Raw genomic sequence first — 23,223 nt, forward strand, 5'->3', positions numbered from 1 at the left:
GTTGTCAGTTTGCTCTGGCTTTGGCTTAAAACCACTGACTGCAACACTTGCTAACAAAAGTGAGCTAGGCCCTCTGTCATATCTGAGTTAATGGGATTTGGAAGGCCTGCAGGGAGATTTGGCCATCTGAAGATGCCACAGTCCTTGCCAGCAAGATGTATTGAGATAGTGAGTGATACTTGGGGAACCCATCCTGTTCTTTGTTGCTCACTCTAGGAATGTACTAAATGTCTAAAAACCTTTGTATTCAATCAAACAACCATGGATATTATTTTGTTTATATATCAGGATCCCTCGGATTTCAGACACAGATGGGTTAAAGTTCTATTGGTAGATTGGCAGCAGCCTGAACACTGACTCAAATTATAACATTCAGTCATGATGACTGAACACTCATGTAACATATTAACTAATCCCAGACTGACATAATAAATTATATGTGTGGTTAATTTGTTCCAGGCAGGATAGCATCATTCACTGAAGATCTTTTGGATATGATGAATGATGGTTTGTTAATTTGAGGATTTCTTTGGAACAACTCCCCAAGGAGGAAACTCTCAGGTTATCTGGAAGTGGAGCTGTGAAAGACCTCACTATCTCTCTTGTGATATATACCTCCTCGATATTGTTAGCTACTATTTCTAACATCTCTGATATTGCTTTCAAGGTATTTAGATCTGTAGATCTTCACTGCCCTATGCAGTGGACCTGAAAACCACTTACAAAGCCAGATCATAGGTTCCAGGCTGTCTTCTCGTTAAGGTAGCATTTTAGGAATGGCCTGAAGGTTATTTGACACATTGGGGGTACAAGTGAGCCCCAGATTTTGGTAACCCAAATCAGAGTAGTTGTTTCTTGTTGACTGCTGCCCCACCAAATGGGTTGTGGAGTTGGCTGGTTGTGGAGTTACTTTTCCTGGTGACCAGTCACCTGGGTGATATGCAACTTTGGCCTAAAACATTTCCCTTAGTCATATTCCCTTTCTAGGAATCCCTTGTGTTTACTTAAACCAATGTATAACTCTCTCCCATTTTCTCCTCATTTGTATGACCACCTTCAGCCTACTTGGGGAGAAAGGTCACGTGACAGCAAAAGGTTTTCTGTCATCTTACTCATTAATTATCTGGCTCAAAGAATGTTGGTTCCACAGGTGCCAGACAAGAACACTGTGCAAAGCTTTCTTACCCACTCAGCCAGTTACTGAAACACTGTATGGAATAAGATTTGTTTTCTTTTTCTGTCATGTTTAGCCTGCAGCTGCCTTCTTCATACTTAAGCATGAAGAATTATCAGTATAAGTGCCTAAATGCGTTGCTACCACTGCACCAAGAAAACTAGACACTCTGTGGAGCTAAAGCTTTGGTCATTGCTTATACCAACAAAAGATAAAGAGGGGCGTTTGAAAATTAGTTTGCCACATAAAGGTATAAAGTAGAAAGATCAAAAAAGAAAATTGCAATGGGAGGAAAAGAGAATCTTACTCATATTGAAAGCAAAGATAAAAGTCCTACCTCTCTATTTTGGGAGGAAAAAACACACTAAAAAAAAGATTACAGATATCCATCAACTCATCATTACTCACTTTTTAATCTGATTTTTTTTTAATTAGTAGTAGTAATAGTTGTTGTTGTTGTTGTTAGACAGAATGTAGTGGAATTTGTAGCAAAAATGAATCCTACCATAAGGAAATTCTGTGGCAAATTTCATCACAATGGCAAGGAATAATCAGGCCCTTCTTTATTGTGTGGAACTGATTGTTGAAAATAGGGTGGGAAGTATAAGAAATTAATTTTGTTCTTTCCTGTAAAAATAAACAGTTGCCAAGCCAGGCTTCTCCATTAAATAAAAAACAAGTTTATGAGCTTTTCATAAAAGAAACTGCACAAAACATAATCAACCAACTGCTGCAAATGAGGTGAAACAGAAAGCAAATTTGAAATTCTCTTCTGAAATCTCTGTCTCCCTTCCAAGAAACTGTGGTTCACACACTGTATGGCCTCTTCAGAAGGTCAGTCTGACATGAGGGCAAGCCAGTTAATCATTTAATCTAATACTTCCTTCTCTGGCATTTTACATAAACACAAGCTTTTCTCCTTGTTTTTAGCTGGGCTCCAACTCAGCATGAATCCTGCACATAATGCAGAATAGGGCAATTTCTAATATCCTAATAATATTCTAATAAAACTCACTTAAGTCTCTAATTTGACTTGTATCCAATTCTCTGCTTGTGCTATGTGGTTTGAGAGCTCACTGTGCTGGAAAGGGCAAGGTGTTCTTTCCAAAAAAGAGGAATTTTTAAATAATATGTTTCATGTTCGTTTATGTAATATATTAGTAAGGATCGGTAGAGTGACACAGTGATCCTTGCTATTAGTTGTCCCAATCATAGCATTTTGAACAGCTGGTTGTATCATGGGGGATGGAGACAGTTTGATATATATTCACTTCCATTACAATAACAACACATTCTTTGTGATAGAGTATGTGATACCCTTTGTAAACATCAACTGATTTATTTTCAATTCATCAACCTCATTCCCATTCTTGTATGAGTGTTCTTCAGTGAGTTTCTTTATTTAAATTTCCATTTCTCTCCTTTCTCATCCCAATGTTTCCCTTTCATTCCCATCGTAAAGTGTTCCAATATTCAAGCAATTCTACCTAACTTTCTTTTTGTGCTAATAGTTTCTCTTGTGGGTCAGGAATAAGGAGAACCACCAAAACATGATGCCCCCAATCCCAAATCCTGCAGCTGAACCTTAAAGGTACCATGCTTGATCAAAAGGCACTAAGAGGTCAAGGATCACTAGGATGGATACACCATTCCCATCCTGATTCTGCCAAAAGATCTTAACAAGCACAACTAATGCCATTTCAGTATTATATCTTGGCTTAAAACCTGACTGGAGCAGATCCAGATGATCCATTTCCTCTAAGATCTCCTGGAGCTATTGCCTGACCACCTTCTCAACAGCCTTTCTTTAAAAGAGAAGGTTGAAGCCTGGACAAAAATTGTCCAGAATCTAGAATCACTGGTCCAGTGATGACTTCTTAAGGAAGAAAGACACTAGAGTCTCCTTCAGGGCCAAAAGAACCACCCTCTCTCTCAAATATACTATTTTATTATATCAAACATTAATAGGATATAGATTTTAGACTTCTGCACTTACTTACATGTAATTATTAGTTTATAGATTTATGTATAGATTTAATATATAGATACACCATGGTAAACTTATTTAAGGCTATTAACACCTAGCCTTCCAGATATAAAACTACTGGATTAATTTTATTTTGTCTATTTTACATGTTATGCTGGACCAAAATAAATAAACAATCCACAGATATCAACTACCCTGTCACTAAGAAATGACTGGTTCTCAGTCCACTAGGACATACAAAGATAGAAGAAAGAGATGTAAGATTTGAAACTTAGAGTTTCTTATATATGACTAGAGACTTACAGTTGGTAGTTGCTGGTTTTCTGCTCCAATTATGCCTTTTCTTCTTTTTTTAGTACAGGCAATAAAACTAAGTTATCAAATAGCTTTGTCTTTCCCTGCTAGCCTTCCAGTTCAAGCAGAAACTATCTACTACTTTGATATCTTCTTCGCCAGTTATAAGGCTGGTTGTTCTACCTGTTGTCATTAGTTTGGTCTTCTTTATATTTAGTTTTAGTCCCATTTTTTCACTTTGCTTCTTAACTTTTATTATTAGAGCTTACTGATCCTTTGCTTTTCAACTGTCAGGGTAGTGTAATTAGCATAGTGCAGGTTATCGATATTTCTTCATTCAGTTTTCAAACCATGCTCATCTTCTTCCATTCCAGCTTCCCTTAATATATATTCACCATATAGGTTGAGTAAATTAGGGGAGAATCCACAGCCTTGTCACATTCCTTTGCCAACCTGGAGCCAGTCTCTTTTGTCATGTTCTGTCCATACTGTGGCTTCCTGACCCGTATATAAGTTTCTCATGAGGACACTGAGCTGTTCTGGGATTCTCATTTTACTGAGCACATTCTACAGCTTTACATGATTGACACAATTGAAGTCCTATAATCGATGAAGCACATAGTGACTTCCTTTTGGTATTCTTTGGCTTTCTCAATTACCTGCTTTGCATCAACTATTATGTCTCATGTTCCTTGGCCTTTTCTAAAGCCAACTTGAGCATCTGGCATCTCTTTTTTTCCATGTAGGGCTCTAATCTGTGTTGGAAGATTCTAAGCATTATTTTGCTAGCATGTGATTCAACTCCATACCCCTTCCAAAATGGAAACAGTTCACTTGAACTGATCTTATGATAAAAGACTTTCACATGTTTCCTTTTCACATGTTTCCTTTCCTGTTCACATGTTTCCTTTTCCTTTCGTACTTAGGTATACAATATCTCATGTTAGTTAGTATTATATAATACAAATATTTTTGAATAAAGAACTATAACCGACCAACCATTGAACCATTTCTGCTTTTGCCCTTAGAGACAGAGATGTCAACAATTCCCTGGAGACATTCTAAAAATCATTGTTATAAACAGTTACTGAGCTGTGGTAGTAGCTTCTTTAGGAGGGTAGGGCTGCTTCCTCACGCGTGGCCTTGCCGACCTCCGCCATTCCTCCCTGCTTCCCGCTCTCCTTTCTCGAGTGCTGGGAGGGGGCAGCAGCTGACCAGCCCCGCCTCCTCGGACCTCTCAGGCAGCCATTTATCTAAAGCTGTCTGCTCGCCCTCTGACTCTGCGTCAGAGGCTGGCCACATGTCCTTGATGTCTCACTCTGACTCCAAGCCCGAGCCCTCCATGGACTCTGGGCCCAAGCCCCCCATGACAGAATTGTAAGCTTGTTTATACTCTTTCTTTGTGTTCTTTTACTTCTTTTGTGTGTTTTTTTTCCTTTCTCTTGTTTTCTTTTTCAATTAAATAGCAATACTTTTTTTTTTCCAGAGTACAAAGGTCCTTCTCTAGGTTTTGCTGCTTTTCTAAAATAATTTCAGACAAAGACCATGACCGGCTGGGAAGCAGATCTTTCAGCTCAGCAAACCAAATCACTTTCTTCCTCATTTGCATGCCATGTTTCCTATCAAATGAGCTCTGATGCCCTTAAAAGTTCAGCCATTAACTTGGCAATTGTTGGTAATTACTGGTAATAGAAACATTTGACCATAATTGTACTTATAAGCTGACAAGGCCTTTCATGTCAAATATGCATTTATCCAATGCTAGAATCCAATTTTAGGAAGGAAGATATGGAGAGATGTAATGTAGGACAGTGGGTGTATAGCTCAGACAAAGTCTCTACTTCTGTGGCAGGAGTTATAATCCATACCATGGAACAAAGGACTCGTGCAGTTAGTTTACCTATCCATAACCCACATCCATGATAATTCCCAGGAGCAATGGAAAAATTGTGCAGTTCTTATGATACATCATGGATGCACCCACAGTTTGAATTTCCTTTAGTTCAGGCTGGTAATGTCCACTGTTTCTCTTCTAATTGGAGTATTTTCAATTAACAGCTTTGTTACAAAACAACATTCAGAATAACATAGAAACACAACAGGCATGAGGTATCTCTGGTCCATATCCATTCCATCAAACTTCTTCCACAGATCCCATCTTTTTCTTTTACACACATTTATCCTCCAACCTTCCCCCTGCCATTTGCAATGAAAATCACTGTCACAGCTTCTGCTATTTTGAGAATGGAAATAATTAACTGTAATGCAAAACCTAATAGAGGTTTTACATTACAGTTGTTGCGTATTTACATTCTCAAAACCTAAAATAGCTATTGCATTGTTTAAAAACAAACCACAGATATAGTAGTTAAGGTTGTTGGGTTAGGAGCACAGGGAGACCTGGTTTCTAATCCACTCTCAGCTGTGGAACTCCCCGGGGGGGGGGCAATTATTTTCTCTCAGCCAAATCTATCTTGCAGGTATATTTCCCTAGAGAAAAATAGGAGGAGGGTGCCCTGTGCTCGCCACCCTGAGCTCTTATATGAAAGGCAGGATAAAAATAAACCCACTGCTGATATCATGCAGATTGGGAATTAAGTCCTTTTCTGCACAAATGGGCAGAAATAATTCCACTTTTCCAATATGACTCATCTGAAAATATGACCTTAGGTAAGGTAAGCATGCTAGAACTCTGCCCCGAAGGGCTGCTTTGCTTGAAGAAAAGTTCAGACTGCCCTCTTCAAAGCCTCTGATCAAGAGAAGTGCCCTGACATTTCTGAGTTGCAAGGTGTCCAAATTGTTCTGCTCAACAAAAGTGGTTTCTGTGCATGGGCAACAGATGCAGAGGAGCCACTGTTCTCAAGGCAAGGCAGGTTGGCCCCACTGGCACCAGGTGAGGGCCACTTCCTTCATGGCATAAAGCAGCATCTCACCAAGAACACCCACATTGCTTTGTAGTGTATGTGTAAATATGGGATGAGGAACTTGCAGCTAGCCCTGAATCTCCAGTTAAACCTAATTGGCACCTTTCCCCCTAAATGTTCCCCCCTCCCCACAATAAAGCATTGAGCCCAAGTTTATCTGCTCAAGGTTCCCCAATTGGTAAAGTCAGGTACCTGATTGATTCTAGGAGTAAACATCCTGAAGTGTAAAAGAAGAGGGTGTCCCAAACAGAACATACTGCTCTTGAAAGACAATCATGAAAGGAAATGTGATATGGAAAAGATATCTGGCAGCGAGCCAGATATTGTTTAGTTTCTTAAATTGTCTGTGTATTGCAGTGGTTTTTTAAAGGATTATTGAATACAAAAGCTAGCTGAGATCAATCTGGAACACTGGTTTTTAAACCAACAAAGCTTGAAAGTGTATCGGGATCATTTCAGCAATATTCTTTTCCAAAGGTATTTGTAAAGTGTAAAAGCAACTCGCTAGAGGATACAGGCTTTCATTTCAGAGAAGAAAAAGTGAGGCAAACCAAAGAAAGAAGCAGTTTGCCATCTGACACCATATGACTATGTCACTGAAGGGAATGCAGGAGCATGAATTTCTGAAAAATAAGGATTCTGTTAAAGCCAGAAGCAGTTTTACTGTGAGACATAGCATATAGTGCTAGACAGGAGGCACTTTGTGTAGGATTATGTATGGATAGAAAACAATCCATTTCCTTGGATTCTTTATCTAGAACTTTATTTATTTATTTATTTATCAAATTTATCATCGTCCATCTCCCCGGAGAAGGGACTCTGGGCGGTTTATAATAAAACATAGATAAAAACCATATAAAACTATAGAATAAATATAATACATAATAAAATATAAATATGGTGGGAATCCGATGGCTAAAGGTTCGCTATAACCTGCAAGCCAAACAGGGCCGCTCTAAGGAATTAGACATCCCCGTAAGTGACTGTTCTCCCTCCTGCCCCAGGCATGGTGACAAAACCAGGTCTTCAGCTGTTTTCTGAAGTCCTGGAGGGAGGGGGCCAACCTCACTTCCGGGGAAAGGATATTCCAAAGGGGAGGAGCTGTTGCAGAGAAGGCCCACCTCCTGGACTCCGCCAGATGGAATTCTCTTGCAGACGGGGTCCATAGCATGCCCTTTCTGCCTGACCGGGTGATAATATTGATAAGTATTTTAAAGGAGAATTGCATATGTGCAAAACTTCAGAATTGGAATGCAAATAATATGTGATGGCATTCTTAATACTTAGTAAGGATTCAAAATTAACTGTTTTTCAATTTGCCTGGGCTAGGGTGCATCTTGATCTCTTACCTTGTTCAAAGGCAGAGAAGAAGCCACACAGAATTCTGATCATCCACAAAATTGAGTATAGGATGTCATTTCCTACCTATATTACTTTATCTGGAATAATCCACATGCAATCTCAGGAGTTGTAGAATTGAACCGATACCCTTACAGAAAAAAGGTTGCCCTTGCAATGCCCATATAGTGAGGAGACAAAGATACTGGCCTAGAAATAGGGGGGGTGGGGGGAAATCTTCAAGTTCCCTCTCAGTCATGGAGTTCACTGAATAATCTGTTTCATCCCAATTTCCCCTCCCCCTGACCCTGAGATGAACATACAATCAGCATCCAGAAAGTCAGTATATTTTTTCTTCTTTGGATTGCACAAAATAATAGGTGATCTTTGCTGACGCTTATAGAACCTAATTGTACAAACTGTCTGTTGAATATGGCTGAAAAAGCCAAATGCGTATTTGGTACTTCCAAAGATATTATCTCCAGCTCCTAATATTTGGTCATTTCTACAAAGCAACACTTTCCAGCTGCCATCAAACTTTTAGCTATATTCACATTTGAAACAATGCACAAGGTTCTTTGCTCCTTTTACTTCTTATTCGTTTGTGTTAGTTTTTATGTTCTTTATAAAACTTTTAATAAAATTTATATTAAAAAAGCAATACAAAAAGGTTCAAAGTGTGCAGCAGAATAGGACTGTGCATGCTAGACCCACTCTCTGTACTTCTACCCCTATACCAAAGGAGAACCTTTTCACATGGTCACTTGAATGGAAATAGAGCTCTCCAAATGACTGAGAACTTGTTTTATTTTATTTTATTTGTTTGTTTGTTTATCCAATTTGTCCCTGCCCATCTCCTCCCATTGGGGGACTCTGGGCAGTTTACAATAATCAATTAAAACAACAATAACACAGTGAATAAAATATAAAATATAAAATTACAGCAATAAATAATATAAATAAGAGTAAAAAATAAAAAGTCCAAGTGGCAAAAGAATCTAAAACAGTCCAAGTATGGGAGGAGTGGTCTATAGCAGCCATCCCCATGTAGATCTATTTCCCTCTCCGCCCCAAGCAAGGCGGCAGAACCAGGTCTTCAGACTCCTCTGAAAGGCCAGGAGCGATGGGGTCAATCTCACCTCCAGGGGCAGCATGTTCCACAGAGCGGGTGCCACTGAAGAGAAGGCCTGCTTCCTGGACCCCGCCAACCGAAGTTGTCTTAGAGATGGGGTCCACAGCATGCCCTCTCTGCACGATCAGGTGGGACAGGCTGATGTAATGGGGAAGAGGCGGACCCTCAGGTAACCTGGCCCCATGCCATGTAGGGCTTTAAAGGTAATAACCAACACCTTGAATTGGACCCAGAAGCAGACTGGTACCCAATGCAGCTTGTGCAGCAGCAGTGTTACATGTGCCCTTCTAGGGGCACCAAAAACAGCTCGCGTGGCTGCATTCTGGACCAGCTGAAGCTTCTGGATACTTTTCAAGGATAGCCCCATGTAGAGCGCATTGCAACAGTCTATATGAGAGATAAAAAGGGTATGAGTGACTGTTTGAAGGGCCTTCTGATCCAGGAAAGGGCATAACTGGTGCACAGCACATAGCTGCGCAAAGGCTTTCCTCGCCACGGCTGCCACCTGCTCTTCGAGCAGGAGCCGTGAGTCCAGGAGGACCCCCAGATTACGCACCAGGCCTGTCTGGGGCAGTACAACCCCATCCAGAACCAGAGATGATAATGTCCCAGATACGGAAGAACCATTAACCCACAGCCACTCCATCTTACCAGGGTTCAGTTGAAGCCTGTTGTTCCCCATCCAGACCCCCAAAGCCCCCAGACACCACAAGAGGGCAGTCACAGCATCACTTACCTCACCTGGGATGGAGATGTACAATTGAGTATCATCAGCATATTGATGATACCTCACCCCATGGTGACAGATGATCTCGCCCAGCAGTTTCATGTAGAGGTTGAAAAGGAGCGGAGAGAGTACCAAACCCTATGGCACCCCACAAAGAAGGGACTGAGGGTCAGATCCCTCGCTCCCTATCACCACCGACTGGGACCGGCCCTGGAGGAAGGAGGTGAACCAGCGTAAAACCACACTGCCCACCCCCAACTCTCTGAGCCATCCCAAAAGGATACCATGGTCGATGGTATCAAAAGCTGCTGAGAGAGCAAGGAGAGCAAGGATGGATGCACTGCCACCATCCTGCTCCTGCCAGAGATCATCCATAAGTGCTACCAATGCCATTTCTGTCCCATAACTTGGCCTGAAACCTGACTGAAAGGGGTCCAGATAATCCATTTTCTCCAGGACCCTCTGGAGCTGCAAAGCCACCACTTTCTCAACTACCTTCCCCAAAAAGGGAAGGTGGGAGACTGGACGAAAATTGTCCAGAACAATTTATATTATTTGTATTTGTATTTGTATTTATTTATATGCTGAGTTGTTCAAGCAATCACGTAGTCCATGCAGACCTTCCCAGTGAGTACGCTACTTCTTAGATGAGAGGAATGGAGACTAGCATTTGTACATGACATGGAGACCAAGTGTGGTATTCATAGCCTCTCCATTCTTTTTTCTCATATACTTTGCAATACAGTATTTTCAACATTTCCACAACTGAAACAAAATTGGGATTTGCTCTGTTTTTAGGAGTTCTGAAGAACTTGTAAGCTATTTAATAAATTCCTGAGAGGCTTAGGAATTAAGCCTTTTATAATAATGCAGAATTATTCTTATCCTCATTAATGGAACATCACTAAGAGTAAAAAAATAAGAAAGTTAAAAATATAGAAGTCATTTTGCCATGATAAAACATGGACTAGAACATTTTTTTTAAAATTATACACACACACGCACACATACAGTGTGTATATATATACACATGGACACACACACATATATACACATGTATATACAGCAGCTGAATAGCGTAGTGGTTAAATCACCGCCTTTGGAGTGGGAGACTGGGGTTCAAATCCCAGCTGTACCTATCTTACCAGTAGGGGGCCTTGGGCAAAGACCCCCTAACGCTTTACCTGCCTACCTCAAATATGAGAGTGACACAAACTAAGAGAGTCATGCTGGCTCGGACGTCACCCGGATTAACAAGGTCTGCGCCAGACGTTGGGGAACCAAAGCAATCTGACGATAAGTGGGCTACTGGAACAAACCATACCTGGACGAGACAAGAGAACCTGGAATTGATGGAATGCTACTACAACAGCAGACCTAATGAGGGGATATATGAAACGTATGAGGGAACTATGGATGGACAGAAGACCTGCATCCACACTAAGTGAGAAACAGCTAGTTACCCAATGCTTCAACATAGTGAAGAGGAAGCTGCTCTCACAACTTGAGATAGACCAACTACACATTATATCCCAGACCCCAGAAGAACAACTGGAGGTGCAGCCAACACCTGAAGCTGGAACATCCCTGCCACCCCTCCATTACAGAGCACAGCAGCTGATATGAGGCAAAAGATCATGGATAAACTAGCTACAGTCAACTCTCGAGACCGATTACCAAGGCTCAGTGGAGAAGCACCATCAGATAGCATGCTAGAAGATGCCAACAGAGCCCTCACAACAATCCCTACTACCACTATAACTCAAACCAATGAACTAGTATACACTACAGCCACTGTAATCCTGGGGTTGCTTGGCTACATGATCAAGAAGAACAGGAGTACATACCCCCCTGGAAAATGAGGTTGGAGGCTAAGATCAAGGCAACTTGGAGAGAAGTTAGTCAGCTGGTAGAACTATAGAAGGGTATGGATAAGACTTGGCTACTGAAAAATACAAGGGCCTGACTCCATCTGAAGTCCTAGAGACTGCTAAACAAAGGCTCACAGCACTGGCTACCAGGCTAAGGAGAGACACTAGAGAAGCAGAGGTCAAGAAGATAAATGCCCTGTTCTCCAAAGAACCATCCAAGGTGTACTCCCAACTGCAGTGCAACAACACAGGAACAGCAGAGCCATCAACAGCAGAAATGGAGCAGTACTGGAAGAACATATGGGAGAAAGAGAAGACACATAACACCAGTGCAAAGTGGCTGCAGGACCTGAGAGGAGACCAAAGAAATCTCCCAGAGCAGGAACCAGTCACCATCACAGTAGCAGATCCAAAAGTGGGTCAAGAACATGAAGAGCTGGACATCACCTGGCCTGGACAAGATCCACACCTACTGGCTAAAGAAACTAACAGCAGTGCATGAACATTTAGCAGCACAGATGAACCAGCTGCTAGCAGCAGGCTCCCACCCAGATTGGCTAACACAAGGCAGGACAGTGCTGATCATGAAAGACCCCAACAAGGGAACAGCTCCATCCAACTACTGGCCAATAACCTGCCTCCCCACAACACGGAAAGTCCTATCAGGCATCATAGCCACCAAGCTGCAGGACCATATAGGCCAGTACACAAGCACAGCTCAGAAGGGCATTGGGAACAACACTGGAGGGTCCAACCACCAGTTGCTTATAGATAAAGCAGTTGCCCGAGACTCAAGGTCTAGACAGACCAATCTGAGCACAGCCTAGATTGACTACAGGAAAGCCTATGACTCAATGCCACACACATGGTTCTGTGAATGCCTGGCACTATACAAAGTCAACAGGACACTTAGGACCTTCCTCAAGAACTCAATGGGACTGTGGAAGACAACACTGAAAGTCAACTCAAGGCAGCTTGCACAAGTGGCCAACAAGTGGCCACTTCCTGTCATGTCAACCAGTCCCACCCGATCATGCAGCAAGGGCGTATTGTGGACCCCATTGGTAAGAGAATTCCATCTGGCGGGGTCCAGGAATCATGCCTTCTCTGCAGTAGCTCCCACCATCTGGAAGATCTTGCCCCTGGAGGTGAGGTTAGCCGCATCGCTCCTGGCCTTTTGGAGGAATTTGAAGACCTGTTTCTGCCACCTGGCTTGGGGTAGGGAGGGGAGTCATCATGGCTAGTGCCCTAGTGTGCTCATCACATACAAGGATTGAGTTATTATCTGCCATTTGGACTATTTTTATCTATAATTATTGTTTATTGGTAAATGGTTTAAATATTGTATTTTTATATGTTGTAAATTTATTGTAAATTTATTATTTTATTGATTATTATTGTAAACCGCCCAGAGTCCCTCTGATTGGAGGATATGGGCAGTGACAAATTTGATTAAATAAATAAATAAAAGTGTGGCATATACCAAGGTGATGCACTGTCCCCACTGCTGTTCTGCATGGGCTTGAACCCCCTCAGCCAGATTATCACAAGATCTGGATACGGATACAAGTTCAAGAGTAGAACTACCATCAGCCACCTCCTCTACATGGATGACATCAAGCTGAATGCTAAGAGTGAATGAGACAGACTCACTGATCCACCTGACACGAATCTACAGTGAGGGCATTGGGATCATTCGAACTGGAGAGGTGTGTCTGGATGGTAGTAAAGAGAGGGAAGGTAGTTAAGACTGATGGGATGGAACTACCAGCAGGCCACATAGCAGACATACAGACCAGCTACAAGTACCTTGGTATCCCACAGACACATGGGAACCATGATGAGGAGGCAAGGAAGACAGCAACATCCAAGTACCACCAAAGGATCAGACAGGTCCTGAAGAGGCAGCTCAGTGGGAAGAACAAGATCCACACCATCAACATATATGCCCTGCCAGTCATCAGATACCCTGCCGGTATAGTGAGCTGGCCAAAGGAGGACATGGAAGCTGCCAGAGTGAAGACCCGGAAGCTCCTCACAATGAATGGAGGCTTCCACTCCAAGTCCAACAACCAGAGACTGTACATCAGGTGGAAAGAGGGAGGGTGGGGTCTAGTGAGTGTCAAAGCCACTGTCCTGGATGAGACCCAGAGCATCCAGGAGTACATCAGTAAGATGGTACCTAAAGATGGGCTGTTGAGAGAATGCCTAAGGCAGCAGCAGACATGGGAGGAAGATCAAGCAGAGGAATTGCCATCGCAAGACAAGACCCTGCGTGGGATGTACCATCGACAGATAGCTGAGGTGGCTGACACTGGGAAATCCTGCCAGTGGCTGGAAATGGCTGGACTAAAAGACAGCACTGAGGCACTGATCTTAGCAGCACAAGAACAGGCACTAAGCAGCAGATCCATAGAAGCAGTGATCTACCACACTAGTCAGGACCCAAGGTGCAGACTGTTCAGAGAGGCCTCAGAGACAGTCCAACACACAGTGGCAGGCTGTAAGATGCAGGCAGGAACAGCATACACTGAATGGCACAACCAAGTAGCTGGCATTGTGTACAGGAACATCTGCACAGGGTATGGGCTAAACCCACCCAAGTCCAGATGGGAGATTCCCCAGAAGTTTGTGGAGAATGACAGGGCTAACATCTTGTGGGACTTCCAGATCCAGACAGACAGGCAGGTACTGGCCACGCAACCAGACATCGTGGTAGTAGACAAGTACAGAAGACAGCGGTGGTGATAGATGTAGCAGTGCCAAGTGACAGCAACATCAGGAAGAAGTATGAGAAGCTGGAGAAGTACCAGGACCTAATGGTGGAACTAGAGAGGATGTGGAAAGTGAAGGCCAAAGTGATCCCAGTGGTAGAAGGAGCCCTTGGGGCTGTGGCTCCCAAGCTGGGACAGTGGGTCCAATAGATCCCAGGAACAACATCAGAGCTCTCTGTCCAGAAGAGTGCAGTGCTAGGAACAGTTAAGATACTGTGCAGAACCCTCAAACAGTAGAGAGACCTGAGGATGAGGAAGACACATACCACCCATATGGGTGAGAAGGGATTTTATATATATAATTTATATATGTATTATATATGTATGTATGTATGTATATGTATGTGTGTGTGTGTGTGTGTATATATATATTTGTCCCACTTACCCATTGATAAACATATATTACGGTCTCTCCCTATAATATTCTATTTAAGTATAATTTTGCGATCATCTGTAGTATGCTTTATGATAAGCTTTTTATGTCTATTTGATAATTTCCTATGCTTTTTGAAAAAATAATCAAAGATTATTCAGTAACAACTCTGAGGCCTAAGATAACAATTGAGATGCTTATCTTTTTTGACTCATGTTTTAAAAATAAATTATTTTAATTAAATAAATAAATAAAAATAAAAAATAGGTAAGCTGTAAAAACCTCATTTAGTCTCACATATGATGATGGCTTAACAAATCAGGTTCCACAGACTTATTTTCAGCATCCAGTTTTCCCAGTCGCTTGGCAGTGATGTCCCTGATGTAACTTATGAAAAGTTACAATATCTCTTTTAAATTTTACCTACTATCATAAATGTCCCAGAAGGTATCTGGCAGATCCAACCCACATTAACCCATGTTAACTATCTAGTTCAATGATCACATTGTGGAGAGGGAGGTTCTGGAAACTGGACCTCAGGGAACAGTTGAAGAATTTGTGTACATTTAGTCTGGAGATCAGAAGATTTAGGGGAAGGCAAGGTAGTTACCTTCAAATATTGGAAGGGTTCTCACACTGATGAAAGAACAGAGTTGTTTGTTTGTTTATCAAATTTGGAAGGCTGCCTATTTATCTGACAAAACTCTGGGTAGTGAACATACCATAGAAAACATCAGCAATAAAACAAAGAAAAATCCAGGTAGAGGCCCTCTCATTAAAAGCATAACATTCGCCATACATCACCACCCAAATTAACAACCTGGTCCCAATGCCTGGGGGAAGAACCAGGTTTTCATTGCTTTCTGAAAGTCCAGTAAGGTTGAGGTTGTTTGTATCTTGGGGGGAGGCTGTTCCATAGAGCAGGCAACATGACAAATCAGGCCCACTTCCTAGGGCCCACAAGGTGAGATTGTCTCGCCCAGAGGACCTGGAGCATGCTCACTCTGCCAGATCAGGTGATACAGGTAGAAATCATTGGGGTGAGGTGTTCCCACATGTAGCCTGGGCCCAGACTGTATATGTAGGGCTTTAAAGATGTCAACCAGTACCTTGTATTGCACCCAGAAGCCTATTGTTATGTGGGCATACTGTGTTTTCTGTTTTTCCAGAGAACAGGACTGGAATCAACAGGTAGAAAGGGCAGGAAAATGGATGTTACCAAAAAATAAGCAAAGAAATAAACAAAGTGAATAGCTGCATGAAGAGACAAACTCTTTGGCAGTCTATATCTGAAAATCAGCCAACTATATTTGAACTTTCCAGACTAATAGGATCCAAAACTTACATTTCAAAATGCACATTCCTCCCAATGTGGCAATGCAGTTAGGGGAAGCTGGGAACAAGCATGGTACAGGAAGTTGCATAATGCCAATAACAGTCCCTTTTCAAAAGGCTTTATTCCACCTGGAATTTGGTGATATGGGTGGTATATAAATGCTATCAATATACAATAATTAAATAAAAATGAAAAAAGCTTCACAAACTGAAGAGAATAGTTATTTAAGATCATTGATCATATAAACTGACTATATCAGCACTGGGAGATGGTGGACTCTGATTTGGGGAGATGTTTAAACAAAGGTTGGCCATTTGTCAGTGATGATGGAATTGCAGGATTCTGTCATTGACCAAGGAGATAGAACTAAATGGCTACTAAGGTCTTTTTCAGGTCTAACGTCCTATAATTCTATATATATATGTATGTATGTATGTATGTATGTATGTTCTGGAAATCCTGGATCCCTTTCCTGGAACTGGGAAGTAAAACACTGTTATTATTTTGTGTCTGATATTTTATTGTTCATTATATAATAGAAATATTTTCTATTTCAGTGTGGAAGCTCTGTACATAAAGGGTATATTTTGCACGTGTCATACCGTAAGCTAATTAAAAACAGAAGATCATCCTTTAAGCTAATTAAGTATGGTTTTTAAACGTATCATTGTGGGTTGTGTATAAAAGAATAAGCAATTCAGCACAGCCAATTCCTGCATACTAATGAAAGCAGAAAAACAGCTGCTGCCTGTGTTTACTCATCAATATAGAGGCTTGTATAGCATCATTTGGAACAATGTGATAACGCCAACATACCCATATTTTGAAATCTCACAAATATTTCAATTTCTCAAGCAGAATTATCATTACAAATTATACAATAAGCAACCCAAGTAAGGAAAAGGGTTTTTTTTTTCCCCAAATGAGATAAGCCATAATATAGGTAATTAAAAATCAGAAGTTTTTAAAAAAGAAATAGCTTTCTTATCCCTATTCCATTACTAATTTGGGGAGGGAGAAAGGGGTGGAAAAACCCATTTACAAAAGTGTTTTCCAGATAACTGAAGGCCGGTTTAAGTATTTCATTTAGTAGATAATGCATGGAGCTTTTATTAGCAGTCTCCATAGAATAAAGCCATCCCCCAGAGTAGTCTGCCTTGTAATTCGTCAGATCTTTAATTATAGACCCAGAGTATTGAATTTTATGTGCGTATGCTTTTTCCTGAAATCAGAAACTGATATTTAGTTGCAATAATTCTCATTTTTGTATTTGCATTTCGTCCAGTGAATCTATACATATTAAAAATACTATTGTCACAATTCAGAGAAGAGCAACTGTCAAAACAACCGGTGTTAGCTTAGCTTCTTGCAGCATTTCAGACATATTTGCTAAATGATAGGTTTCTCCTCCCCCCACCCTCTTTCTGTTTATTTGCAGGATTTTGGAGAAGATGACTCTCTCTACATAACCAAGGTAACAACTATTCACATGGGCAATTACACGTGTCATGCCTATGGCTATGAAGAATTGTATCAGACCCACATTCTTCAGGTGAATGGTTAGTAAATGGCACATATGACAATTCGCTGAACATTACTGTTTTTCTTACAAAAGTAGCAAAAAAGCCCACTATATTGTATCATTTCAGTATTAGTTATAAATGGAAAATACATCTGGTTAATTTCTCTAGAGGAGGATACAAAAACACAAGAAGAAATATAGGATGTGTATGCATTTGTTAGTCTTTTAAAAATATTATTCTTTTGTTACTGTAACAAACATCTTAGGAAGTGAGAGTTATTAAAATGTGGAATAAGGAAGGTAAATAAATGGCTGTGTAACAAGGTCTTTCAATGAGGCACTTTGCTCAGGAGAGAAGGCATGCAGCATGCACAGATCTCTTGGTCCATTTTGTGAGGGGGTGAAGCAGCCACAACTGCTTGAGGGCTCAGCATAACTCTTTTCTGTGCATTATTCCAGCAGAATAATTGAGGGGGGTGGTGAAGCAATGCAGCAAGCTTTCAAGCAGCTCAGAGTATTTCATGCTTTTGCGCTCCATATTCAAAGGGGAACTAGAAATATAATCTGCATCTGCTTCTAGCTTGCATAGAATAGTGCTAGCACACTTAGAGTAAAACTCACTTTTAATTGCAGTGGTGGCAAACTGGCCAAAATGTGCCTTAACTGACCCATATTGTCTCCTTCCTGTTGGCAAAGGTATCATTAAGGTTGATAACCTAATCTATATTTCTCTATCTTACTAAAAAGCATAATGTAGAAGACCCAATTGACTAAAGCCAAGATGGGCATAAGAAGGCAATATCTTTGGGCCCATCTGGTGATGATAGTGGCAAACAGACAACTATGACTTGAAATGTAAGAAGAGTAAGTGGTAGAACAGCATGAATTAATACACTAAATGAATAAAATAAAAATAAAGGGGAAAGATGTATTAGATCCAAATAAAGGTGGTCTGATCCTCCAGAGTGAGCTAGATGAATACATGGATGGGGTATGAAGATCTAGATGTAACTATGAATGAATTGGCTAAAAAAAATCTGTAGAAGCATGAGCTGATGTCATCTAGCTAGTTGTAGGTGTATGGAAGTAGGAATTTATAGATTGCGATAGTTGTATGGTGCTCCTGTGAATGATGATAATGAAATAATTAAAGATGGGTTCTGGGGGGAAATGTGGCATGTTCTGAAGAATGTGATTCAAAGGAAAAAATGACTAGTTGACAGGAATGGTTAGGTGGAAACAAAATGAGGCTATTATGCCTTTTTCACAACAAAAGACACTAGAGTCAGGATTAGGCTTTTCTGCTATTTGCTTTACCACATTTTCCAGAATTAACTCCAGTCTGCTAAAATGATAGCATTTTACAGGCAGTCCAATGTATCTGAGTAACAATACAAAGTCACAGACATATTTGAGCAATAACAATAAGGGTCCAGTGCATCATAGAGAATGTACAGAAGATTGACCCATTCAGGGACTTAAGAAAGAATGAGAATGGTGGCTGGTGAGTGTCTGCTTTAAAAAGTTCTGTTTTGAATATGTATTATAAGCATAGGTCTGGTCATGCACACACATGGCAAAGGAATGAATACAAATATTAAAGTGTGATTGATTCTAGGCTGACTATATTTCCTTGAGACAAAAAGAGGACATTGGGATGGCAAAATGGGACGGGGTTAAAAACAGGACATTGGGATGGCAAAACAGGGCAGGGCTGGGCAACGGGCTGGATCAGCAGGCAGGAACTTCTCCAGTTTTCTTGGGCTGGGAATCTTCAGATTCCTTCATTTGCGAGAGTCAAGGCTGGGCTGGAGAGTCTAGTGGATGGTTGTCCGTGACAAGCTGTTCCTCCTCTGGCCATGCTTTTATGTTCTTTTCTTCCTGCCATTTCAAGGCAGGAGCCAATCGGCTTGCCCTTTGATCACCGCCTATCAGCTGATCCTGTTTTTTTTTTCTTTTTAGGTTTCCCGCCAGGTTGAGCTCTGTGGCTTTTTTCCCGCCATTTCTGCTGAGCTCCCCCTCCTTCCACTCAAAGTCAGACTGCATTCTGACAAGTTCACGGGAACTTTCAAATTTTTAAGTACAGTTTTTAAGAAAACAGGACAAAATGGACATTTATATTAAAATGATGGGACAGTCTGGAAATGTTAAAAAAAAGAGACTGTCCCATTCAAAACAGGATGATCAGCCTAGGTTGATTCACCCTTGTGTTTATGAAAAAAGACTGAGAGAATTAGTATAAGATACAAAGGTAATGAGACTTCTGAATTTGGTACAGCTCATTTTTAGTGTAGCCCATTTGGCACAGTGGATGGAATAATAGGAAGGAAGTGAAAGAAAGTGGGTCTCAGGACTTCTGCCCAAACTCCTATATTCATGGCTATTATCTACGCTAGAAAACAGTAGGTTCCCAAAATGATTTATCATGTTATCTTCAAAATGAGAAATATCCAAGTAGTTAATAATCAGAATGTACCAAGATATCTTAAAATAGAGTCAAAACACCACCAATGAGACAGGAGCTCTGAAACTGTGGTACCATGATCTTCTAAGGTTTCAAATAAGATTGACCTTTCTCTTCCCCTGGATGTGACAAATTCAGGAATCTGCCCTAAGTAATATAATTTACCTAAAGTTAAATTGAAACCTTGAGAAGTACAATGGTTTGGAATGTAAGACTGACAGAACAAATCTTCCACATAAAGAATTCCTTTGAGATGGATGACATTCTTGATAATAAAAAGTTAGAGAATTTGGTCCTGGTTTTTGTACTGAGAGAAGTGCATACATAAAGAGAAATAACTTGGTAACCCTCCTGAGTGTGTATGGTAAAAGAATAAGTACTTAAGAGAGTAGGGTTTTTTCCCTGTATTTAACTGCCTTTTTAAAATATTGTTGAGATAGTACATAATTATAGAATTAAAACTATTTTAAGGGCTTAATTAGTTAAGAGGCCTCAGCTGCAATCCTAAACTCACAGGCCATGCTTCTGCTTAGAACTGGTTTGATGTACTATAATTTTGTGCCTGAGTCCTATTAAACTAAGTATGTATATGTTCACATAAAAACGTGAGACAACTTTTCATCCATAAACTATAATTATGCACATTAAGTTCTATTAAAAGGGAATCAATAAAAAAAATTTTCATTAGGTGCTTGAGTCCTAGTATTTTCAGTACAATTAGAATTAAGCCTCACATTTCTCCTGCTCTGCCTAAACAAGCTGGCTGGCTGGGAAACCTGGAGCACAGTCCTGTCAGGTTTGGGAGGAGGAAGACATAGAGAACTTACCTACTTCCCTCTCAGGATCTTTGTCCTCAAACTTCGTCTGGTTCTTGATCCTGGAAGTTCATGTTCTGATTCTTGGTATTTTTTCCATCAGTCATACTTTGATCCTTCCCCAGTCTTTGGCCTATGGTTGTTTCTGCATGCACCTGTGCATTCAGATAGGCTGCATGTACTTGAATAGACTAAGTATTCATTATATGGTTTATCATATGGCCCATTAAGTTCATTATCCATCATAATCACCAGAAAAGAGAATGTGCTGGGCAATCCTGCAGAGAGGTTATATTCAGTTCAAATACGGATTATTTCTGGTTCAGTGAGATCTTGATTTCTGTATGTCCAGTGTTAACCTTCCAACAGTAAGGGCTGTGGCTTTGTAGATGAAAAGGGAAGTGAGCTCTTTGAGGCATCTTCTTATAAAGGGAAACCATTACAGTACAGTCTCAGTTTCCTGGACCTCAGTTTAGCAGAGTTCTGTTAGGATAGATAATATCTGTTCAACATTTTATGCATGCATAAAATCCCACTTGCCATTTTATGTATCTGTAAAATTCCATTTGCTATTTAACTGAATACTGATTAGTTAAACTGAAGTCTTATTGCACCAATATTCTTCTTCATTTGCCTTCTAATGTGCCCAAACAACCACAAAGTGCTAGCAAATATACCAAGTGAGTGGACATCAGTTTTGAGAGAATGCTATTTGCTGTGGAAGTTATTTGTCTTATGCTGCATGGAGGATTTCGGTTTCCTCTTGAGATTTCCTCCTAAAGTGGCTTGTTCCAGTTCTTATTGTGTTTCACTACATTCCACATATCTCTTTTTTTCACTTCAGTGATAACATATTCTGGCAACAAGTTATTGGGGAAACAGATCAAAGTGTAATAGGTAAGGAAAAGCTGTTTCGCCTTCAAAAGCCAATGCCTCGCAGTGCAAGACATTCTTCTGGGATCTCTTGTAATTTATGTTTTAGCTATTATGGGATAATGGCTCAGATGCCTCTCTAGGATGAAAGATAGAGGCTAAATATCCAAGTAAAATGCTAAACAAGAAGATAAGCTTCACTAAGTGGACTAGGATAGTTTACATAAAAATTCATGTGACTATTAAAATATAGTCTTAAATATATTACAATGCATGTAACTGTTAAAAAGATCATTAGGATTCAGAAGATGAATCTCAGCTTTTTTATATACAGTATATTTATAAATTGCATCATGCAAACTGGCACTTTGCAGAAGATCCCAAAGCATCAGTCCTGTTGACATTAGGAAAGCTGCCAAAACCTGCCTGTTCTGGAAACCTTTTGGAAATTGTTTGGTCCCCTCCTTGCAACAGGTAAAATAAATACAATTTATATAAGAAATGACAATATTTTACATTAGAATAGCAATCCATTTATCTCAGAATTGTTTACAGGGACTGGTGGTGGTTCTCCACATTTTCAGACCAGAATGTTTTACATTCTGTATCCTGACCATTGTGATCCTCAAATGGTGATACCAAATGCTAACAATAATTAAATACAATGGCCATTCTTTCTCTTTTAACACTAGATCTTTAAACTCCATAATTCTAGGGAAATTCTCTTCTGTCACAGAATTTCATACACAAATACACAAACTACCTTGGGTACTTCTGTCTTGCTCTAGGTATCTAATAGTGTCATCATGACAACTTAGAAGTCCCATATAATTCAATGTATCTTATTTCCAAATCATGGAGTATAGGATTACAGCATCAGTCATTTAGCATATGTGACTATATGTCATAAACTATATGTCCAAGCAAATCTCTCTTTGTTGAAACTTTGTTGAGACAAAGGTGTGATTCTTTCCTCCATATATCTTGGAATTAGTAAAAAGCTGGCTGATTAGGTGTCCATGCAAGCTTCTCTGATAGGAGAGATATATAGACCATAAGACACAAGCCACATGCCTTGTTACCCTAGACCTCACAACATCACTGCACTTTCAGCTCACAATTTGTTCTTTGACTCAGACAGCATTGTTCTTTTCTATATATGAATGTTTAGGTGAATTTGGGGGTGACTGAGATTTGAATGGCAGGCTACCTTTCTTGATCTAATAACTTTTCCATTAAAACACTCAGGACAAATCTCTTCATCATTAATTCCAGTTGAAGAAATCTCTATCATCTTGAGTTTTAGTCAATATCTCCAACCTAACTAAGAAAGTTGGTCCAACAACCATATTTCTATTATGATTAAGAGCCAGTATAATATAATGGACATATCATATAGCCCAGCTGTTTCATAAATCATAAAACCTTCATTTTTTAGAAGACAAAATGTATCATCCTAAGGTGTTTTCCCAGAGTGATTTTAGCTACATAGAAACTGGCACAATAAGTGCATTTCCAAGGTTGTTCCATCAATATCAGAATACCTAAATCATGAGGGAGAAATCCCATGCATTGTCTCTGTCAGGAAGGCTGTTCTGCTGGGGCCTTGTGGCTTCTAT

The 23,223-nt window shown here is 40.4% G+C and overlaps 1 protein-coding gene across 1 annotated transcript in view; it reads left to right on the forward strand.

Annotated features, from left to right (window-relative positions):
- Nucleotides 1-23,223, forward strand: part of FSTL4 (follistatin like 4) — a 455,036-nt gene that overhangs the window by 397,711 nt on the left and 34,102 nt on the right. The window contains exon 7 of the mRNA XM_063292323.1: nt 17,369-17,489. Coding sequence (XP_063148393.1) covers nt 17,369-17,489 — 121 coding nt within the window. The remainder of the gene's footprint in view (nt 1-17,368; nt 17,490-23,223) is intronic.

The sequence above is a fragment of the Candoia aspera genome, chromosome 2 (genome assembly GCF_035149785.1).
Source record: "Candoia aspera isolate rCanAsp1 chromosome 2, rCanAsp1.hap2, whole genome shotgun sequence".
Lineage (NCBI taxonomy): Eukaryota > Metazoa > Chordata > Lepidosauria > Squamata > Boidae > Candoia > Candoia aspera.